Source organism: Sinocyclocheilus grahami, unplaced genomic scaffold, assembly GCF_001515645.1.
Source record: "Sinocyclocheilus grahami isolate Dianchi unplaced genomic scaffold, SAMN03320097.WGS_v1.1 scaffold444.1, whole genome shotgun sequence".
Classification (NCBI taxonomy): Eukaryota; Metazoa; Chordata; class Actinopteri; order Cypriniformes; family Cyprinidae; genus Sinocyclocheilus; species Sinocyclocheilus grahami.
Window position 1 is genome coordinate 880,838 of NW_015505623.1, and position 8,678 is coordinate 889,515.

The 8,678-nt window shown below is 37.0% G+C and overlaps 1 protein-coding gene across 1 annotated transcript in view; it reads right to left on the reverse strand.

Annotated features, from left to right (window-relative positions):
• The window catches only part of LOC107552277 (kinesin-like protein KIF1A), a 63,681-nt gene that overhangs the window by 12,888 nt on the left and 42,115 nt on the right, over positions 1-8,678 (reverse strand). The window contains exons 29-39 of the mRNA XM_016234139.1: positions 8,387-8,493; positions 7,732-7,909; positions 7,068-7,230; positions 6,885-6,975; positions 6,680-6,798; positions 6,515-6,570; positions 3,755-3,863; positions 3,322-3,388; positions 3,097-3,181; positions 2,900-3,005; positions 9-137 (exon numbers count right to left, since the gene is read on the reverse strand). Coding sequence (XP_016089625.1) covers positions 9-137; positions 2,900-3,005; positions 3,097-3,181; positions 3,322-3,388; positions 3,755-3,863; positions 6,515-6,570; positions 6,680-6,798; positions 6,885-6,975; positions 7,068-7,230; positions 7,732-7,909; positions 8,387-8,493 — 1,210 coding nt within the window. The remainder of the gene's footprint in view (positions 1-8; positions 138-2,899; positions 3,006-3,096; positions 3,182-3,321; positions 3,389-3,754; positions 3,864-6,514; positions 6,571-6,679; positions 6,799-6,884; positions 6,976-7,067; positions 7,231-7,731; positions 7,910-8,386; positions 8,494-8,678) is intronic.

An 8,678-nucleotide genomic window follows, 5' to 3' on the forward strand; every position in this document is an offset into this window, starting at 1 on the left:
GGAGGAGAGAGAGAGAGAGAGAGAGAGAGAGAGAGAGAGAGAGAGAGAAGTATCTTATACGTCTATATAAGAGTATCTTATGAGAGGAAAGGGATTTGAAGGTAATATACCTAGGAATGTCCGAATCAAGAAACTGTCTGGAAAAACACAAGACAACATTCTGTTAGTGGACTAAAAAAAATATTAGAATCAGAAGGTGTGGAGGCCCAGAAGCTTGTTTCCAATTATTTGACTTGTTGTTTGAATATAATTTGGCTGTCAAGGCCTCTGCACAACTCTCCTGTCACATATTTGTCCTTGTTCCTTTGCATTGGTGCATGAATCCAGCTCCGTTACATGGTTTTATAGGTAGTGTGGACTATCTAGTGAAGACTTGTGGTTAAATCGCAGGAGAGGAGGTCACTGCTGCTTGAAACGGAAGGTTCGAATGATTCTTTTATGCGGTTTTGCATCAGTGGGGTTCAGGCGGACACATCTAATAATATATTATGATTTTATTTGAAGCATTTCATGTTTGCAAAGTCTGGATGCTGATATATGATGCCTATCTAAGGTGAAGTCCTAGTAATACATTGCAGATGACAAAATGCTTTGTTTGGCTGCTACAGCATAACGTGACATGAGAAACGTGGCCTTTTGTTTACAATAACTAACATGATTAGAGAAAGTTAATGATGGAGTTGATTAGTAAAGTGTTCATAAATGAGCTTCTAGTGATTTTAAATGGTAAACATTCTTCTGAAATAAATCTTCACATGTAAATCAGAGCTACGTGATGGTGACTAGCAAAGATGCCAAGAACTCGATCCACTGTGTTGTTCAGTGAGCAGGTAGTTGAGTCTGAGCAATGGAGTGTGTACAGAGCAAATGGAATGAACAGATGAGAATGGACACAAATGCAGACCAGCATCAGATGGGAAGACTTGCACAACCAGCAAGGAGGTGAACTAGAGAACCGTTTTTTCAATTCCCTGCCTTTCGGAAGATAGTGAATTAATATTTTCAGATTGTTGGTTCAATAAATTGTGACCTCCTTCATCAAGGCTAATAAAACCACATTCTGTCTTACATGCAGTGGGAGAGGAATGATAATTATGAGTTTTATAAAACAGAAAAAGAGCAGCTGCATGGATTAGTCTGTCAGTCAAGCGATGCGTTAAAAGCATCCTGACCCCCTGCGGTTATGTCATGCAGCAATGTCTCCGCAATGATTAAACGCAATCCTACAGTTGGGAAAGAGGTGTGTTGAGAATTTGCGTTAAGATATTTTAAGCATTTATCAGGGCTTATTTTATCTGTGTGCCATGCACTCTCAGAAATAAAAGCTGTCACTGGGGCATATCCTTCTCAAAAGGTACACCTTTGTACCTAAAGTATTGGTACCTTAGTACCTAAAAGGTACAAAATTGTCCCTTTTGAAAAGGTACTGCCACAGTGACAGCTTTTGAATGAAATGACTTTTGAAAGAGATTCATTTTTTGCATCAACAAGTTGTTTGGAGCTACTACCATAGCTAGCCAAATGCTAACCGTTTAATTTTCAGTAACTTACAATCTTACTATCAACTGTTTAGATAAAAAAGTGATATACTTGCACAATGTAAATCTAAAAAAAAGATAAATAAAAAATACCGCAGCCGTTCAGGTTAGGTTTTTATATACTGTCCAATTCTGATCCTATAATATTCCTCATGTAATATGTCAAATTAAAACAGTACTTACACTGTCATTCATAAATAACTTTTTTGTTTCCAATTTACTTGCACTACCATTCAAAAAAAATACTTAGGATGCATCGAATTTAACAGTAAATACATTTATAATGTTACAAAAGATTTCTATTTCAAATAAATGCTGATCTTTTGAACTATCCTGATAAAAAAGTATCACGGTTTCCACAAAAATATTAAGCAGCACAAATGTTTTCAACATTGTTATTAATAATAATGTTTCTTGACCACCAAAATCAGCATATTTGAATGATTTCTGAAGGATCATGTGACACTGAAGACTGGAGTAATGGCCGCTGAAAATTCAGCTTTGCCATATATTAGAAAACAGTTATTTTAATAAATAAAGTATAATAATATTTCACAGCATTACTGTTTTGATCAAATAATTGCAGCCTTGTTAAGCATAAGGGACTTCTTTAAAAAACATTAAAAAAAATCGTATAGACCCCAAACTTTTGAATGGTAGTATACTTTTAAGATCCCCTAACCTTTAGTTTTGACTTCTTTTGGAGTTCTTTTTGGTTCCCCCTTAACTGGATGATCAGACTCTCCCAAACCCGTAATGTGCACCTAAAAGCCTCAATATGGCAATACTAGTAAGTGCCAGTTGTCAGCCACCTCAACTATGCAGCAACTTATGGTATGTTTGTGTAAAGGAACATAAAAGTGTGAATATACTTCTTGTCTTTATCTAAGGCTGGCGCTGTGGCTGTGCTGTTTGATTTTGAATCACTCCCTTGATACAGGACTTTAAGAGCTGTTTTGAAGGTTTGGTTCACTGACTCATTTCTCTTTGGCAAAAACTCATCGCTTTAAAGTTGTGCAGAGAACTGTTTGTCACAGGCTTGGCTCCAGCTCTCAGATCATGAGCCAAGGCTGAGGAGAGAGTCATATTAAGCACAGCAATCACTAAAATGGAGACCTGGTATTAAAAAGAGTGTAGTGGGAAACAGCCAAAGTTAAGAAAATCTGCTACTGAGTGTTCTTAAGGAGAAAAAAGGCTTCATGACAGAAGAATAAAATTCCCTTTGGAGGTGTTCTTGAATATAAAATGACAAGCATAACTTTCAAGATGTCTTATGTTTAGTGTTAAAGACATGAGAAAGTCAATTCTATTTGTAAACTTCTAAACTGGTCTTGTTATATTTATTAGGGTTGGGAATGTACCTGTCATCATGTGCGGGATGGATGTATCCTGCAGACAGTATGTTGAGAGAGAGAATATTGGGGTCGATGATTGTCTCATCTGCTTCAGGCGTGTTCCGGATGCGCCCTGTCAAACACAAAATACATCCCATATGTTGAATATCATCAAATTTCACTTTGGTTTGCGCATAAGCATTTACATTTGAGCCCAAACTCACCTACAACCAGCTCTCGCACTTCCTTCCACTTAATATCTCTTCCTGACTCATGTACTATGGTGACTGTGACTCTCCTTTGGATGCCCTGTTATGTAAATGTTGTGTTATTTTATGTTTTTATGTTATTATTAATTTTGAAATCTAATGTTAAAATAAACAGTATGAGAGAAAATAACAAAATGGAAAGGGAAATAGAAATAGAAAAAAAATTATAATTCCCAGTACCTGATGTAACATGAAAGTGCCATGGCAGGGCATGGCTACCCGGTGGTCCACTACGGCTGGGATATAGCTGGAAGGGAAAGATATGTGTCATATAAAATAACCAGCACCCTTTCCTGGATATAAAAACTGAACACAACATGTACAAGTATAATTAAATATTATAATAATGTAATAATATGTATATATTTAAATATATATACAAATATGTCTTAAACTACGCATTGTATAATATTTATTTTTTTATTAATTAAATTGAATGCTAAAAAAAGAATTGCTCTTTCTTAGACATGATTGTTTTCAAATAAGGTACCATGTGACAAATTCATTCAATCACTTTTACAGGCCCCAGTAAAGACAGTAATCGATTTTACAATCTATTCTACTCAGACGCCAATTTAAAGTGAAAAGGTCACCGGTTATACAAGACACTTACTCTCCATTAGCCTCTAGCTCACAGATTTCAAAGAAGACCATCAGGTCGTATTTACAGTGGCACGGTCCTGCCGTGGGTCGTGTGAGAGCTGTCAGTTTGGTGGCGGGTACTATGCAGAAAGCAGAGGAAGACAGAGCATTAATCGTAGACCAATGGATATAAAAAATCAATGGCAGATGAAAGGGATACTAGAGTTTCACAGGAGAGATCAAGATATGCACCACAGTATAAGAGGAGGAATAGACCATAGTTAGAGAGGAGCAGGAGTGGGAGATCAGGAGTCCGATGTAAAGGCACACAGCTGTTAAGATGAATAAAGTCATGTGAATTACAGTGATCCCTGAACATCTGCACATGCCAAGCAGAATTATTACAGGAATAATTCACCCTAAAATGAAAAATTTCTTTCTTCCCTGGAACATAAAAGGTGAATTTCTGAAGAATATTCTGGCCACTTTCTTCCATGTAAGTTAACAAGGACTAGGGCTGTTGAACAACAAAATGACCAAAAAAAACAGCACCATAAAGGTATCATGAAAGTTATTCATTCATAACTCATGTTACAAGCCTTGTTAATTCATATGATAGCTACATATTGAGATGAAACAGAGAACCAGATTAGTGATTCATTTAACTAGATGCAATATACAAAGCTACTTGAAAGAAATCAGACTTCTATACTGCTTTGATGTGCTTACATGAACAAGATTTCAAGATATTGTGCGGCCTCAGAAGATTTTTATTTTTTTATTTTTTTATTATTTGTGCTTTTTTTAGTCATTTTGGAGTTTGACAGCCTCAGTCCACATTCATTTACATTATATTGGGGAAAACAACTGATCAAAACTTTACTTTGAAGTTCCACAGAAAAACTAAAGAATAAGATGAAGTGAGTAAATTATGACAGACTTTTCATTTGAGGATGAACTCTTCCTTTAACTCACACTTAACTAATACATATCTTTATGAATACTTATCATAATTTATTTTTTCAATTTGTCTCTTTCTGTAAGACAAACCAGTGAATATGATACTGTATATCCAGAGACAAGAAATCTAATAAAAACTAACAACCAATAACCAAATATTTAATAATAATGACTCAAAACTACTATCCTGCAGATATTAAGGGTCCACTGCATCATCAAGCACAGTTTCAAGTGACAGAACCAGATTTACTCATGCACTGATACATTCTTATTCCAACACTATTCATCAGTTTATTTCTGGTGAATGATGTGAGAGAAAAAGGCTAGAATTGTCCATCTGCTTGATGAGGTTTGTATGGAGAGGCTGAGGGAGAGAAAAAGACATACACCCACACACAGTATTAACAGGCCGAAACGCAGTCCCTGGAACAAAGCGTCCTTCAGTCTGTCAATGCAGAGAGTTTGTGTGACTCCCAGTGAATTGGGGAAAGTGAGTGAACACTTTGTCTAAATATCACTTATTTTTATGTTTAAAAAATCCAAGAAAATGTCCAAGTATAATTTGGAATAATTTAATAAAAGTTTGGAATAATTATGTTTTTCCAGATTGTCTCTTATGTTTACCAAGGCTGCATTTATTTGATAATATTGTTACAATTTAAAGTAACTGTTTTCTAATTTAATATATTTTAAAATGCAATTTACTCTTGTGATGGCAAAGCTGAATTTTCAGCAGCCATTACTCTAGTGCAGGGGTGGTGAAATCCAGTCCTGGAGAGCCGCAGTCCTGCAGAGTTCAGCTCTAACCCTAATTAAAACTCACCTGCCTGTAGCTTCCTAGTAACCGTTCAGACCTTGATTAGCTTGTTCAGGTGTGTTTGATTAGGGTTGAAGCAAAACTCTGCAGGGCTGCGGCTCTCCAGGAACGACGTTTGCCACCCCTGCTCTAGTGCCACGTGATCCTTCAGAAATCATTCTAATATGCTGATGTGGTGCTCAAGAAATGTTTCTTTTCAATGGTAAAAATAGCTGTGCTGCTTAATATTTTTATGGAATCAGAGACACATTACCATTCAAAAGTTCTGAGTAAGTATGAAAAAAGGGGGAAAAAATACTTTTATTAATCAAGGACGCGTTAAATTGATCAAAAGTGACAGTAAAGAGATTTATAATGTTACTAAAGATTTCTATTTAAAATTAATGCTGTTCTTTTGAACTTTCTATTCATCAAAGAGTCTGAAAAAAGTACCACTTTTTCTATACAAATTTTAAGCAGCAGCACCAACATTTTCTACATGATAAGAGATATTTCTTAATCAAATTGTATATGTTATGTTATGTTATGTTATATTATTACAAGTGCATTAGACAGACCAGAGGTTCAGTTTCAGGGACATTCTTTGGCCTTGAGCACTCAGAACCATTACAGACCCGGCTTCTGCGCTTTTATTACGGAACAGATAGACAAGGGCGGGGCCGGCAGTCTGGCTTGCTCCTCCCCCTCAAGGAGGTAGGAAACAGCCACGCCTGCTGCATTGAGGGCGTGGCTTGACAGCGAGTCCACCAGAGCCCCACTGAAGACCTCTGGCAGCAGGTGGCGAATCAGCTCCAGGTTCTTCTCCCGATCAGGAGGGGTGTCATTATCTGCGGCTATACCCACCACCAACAACATAAAGACTGTGACATGGGCACATGAACCCCAAACAGCAACATAAAAAAGGCAATACAACGACGAAGCAAAGAATATGTGCTAAACAGCTTCAGCCTGGCAGGACACATCTGTTAATGTTAATGTTCATAAAAAATGGTCATATACATTCATTGCCCTCACCTGGTTTGGAAAGAGGCATGACTCTCGGGAACTGTCGTCTGCATGGGCGCAACGGGCTGAAAAAAAAAAATCTGGCTGTCATTTCAGTATATTTGATGGATGAATCCAGACATTTGTAGCATGAATTAATCAGAGTAGGAAATAATAAATATCGCCAGGATCTACCTAATGAGATCCTTGCAGAGCGAAGGGAAAGGCTGCTTCTGGTAATGTCCAAACACTTCAAACACGATTGGCTGAGTCTTTATGTACTCTATAAAGGACTTAGTCACTTCCACAGCAATCTGGAAAATCAGAGAAACAGGTGTTTTACCATCAGTCTAATAAAAACAGTGTGACGTGGAGCTGTGTGTTACAGTTTAAAACTCACATTCTGCACATGATAGAAGCCAAGTGGTGGACCACGTCCAGTGTTCTTCAACGGCTCTGTGGAAAACGCTTCATCGTGCCTGTGAATAAAACTACAAACGAGGAGTTTTAAAAAAGTAAATTAGATACAGAACAATGACAAATGTCCACTAGTGGAAACAGACTTCAGAACAGAGGCACTTACTTGAACTGGCAGAATATGTCTGCGTATTCTGCGGATATGCTTGACGCCTGCAGCACAGTAACTCTGAATGTAAAGGCTTCTCCGATCCTCAAGTGATCCAGAGCGCCATCCAGTACGCCATCAAGACCGGTTTTGACAGGGCTGTCCAGCTCCTCTGTGTTAGCTATGAAAAAACACATGAAAGAAAAGATGTCAAGTCAAAGAAATATGAAAACTCCATGGGACAGCTGAAACTGGCATTTAGATTCAGACTTTAGAAACACAAAGTTGTAGGTCATGTTTCCACTTACACACACTACTGTTAATACTTTTATTCATACTTTTACTTTTTTTTAATTTGATCAAAAGAGGCAGTAAAGACAATGATTTCTATTGCAAATAAATGCTGTTCTTTCTATTCATAAAAGAATCCTGAAAACATTTATCATGGTTTCCATAATATAATATTAAGCTATACAACTGTTTTTAACTGTGATAATAAGTATATAATAGGTTTCTTGAGCATATTAAATGTATTCAAATAGAAAAAGTTATTTTAAATGACTGTTTTACTTGTTTTTGATCAAATAAACATAGCCTTGGTAAGCATAAAAGACAAAAACATCACCCAATGATGTAATCACAATTTTCATTTAATATGTTCCGAATGTTCTATGTTTCTTACTTGCACAGGTATTATTGTTGACCTCATCTGCTGACAGTGACATCTCTGCATTTTGGCCCTCGCCCTCGCCTGTACCCTCGCCCTCACCCTCACCCTCACCCTCACCCTCCACAATTCGCAGTTCTTCCTGAGATACACCAGCACGTGAAAGACCAGAAGGACAGGACTCTGACTGGAACTGATCAACAGGAAAGAGAAATACCTTAAGTAAGATGCCGTCGTTTGAATATCCACATTGACAAGTGTCCAGTGTACATTGTACATTCGAGCAATGACTTCACATGTTTTTTCCCATGACTGGACTATAATGAGCAAACCTAGAAAAGCTTATATTGGCTATGCAGGTTTCCATGAGTTTATCATGACCTTTTAAGATTGAATTCATTTCCATGATTTTCCAGGATTGGAGATAGCACTTTTAAATTATCTGATGTTTTCAGGTTTTATAGGACCATAAGAACTATGTTGTATTCTGAATGCTGGTTCTCAGCATCTCCAAAAGGCTACAATCATACTGGTCAACCAGCTTGACAAGAAAGACCATTTAAGCTAGTAAAAAGAAGCCTGGACTGGCACAGAAATTTAAGATGGTCTCTTCAGCTTGGTCTAACCTTTCTGTAAAATTGCTTCATTATAAGTGTTTAAATGTAAATACCTTCTCAAACTGCTGGTCTTCAAAAGAAATCTTGGCAGTGCCTGACTGTCGGACACCAGAGCCATAGTCTGGTGCCTCTTCATCAGCTGGAGGAAAAACCAGAGCACCTTCACATCACTTCCTCAAGAAGTCACACACAGTTTGCCCTTCATACTGTATATACAATCCCTCTGGCCTAAATACATCCTCTAACAGCAAAAAAAAATTATGTTCCCTTAAACTAATGATATATCACTACATATCGGCCATCTATATATATATATATATATATATATATATATATATATATATA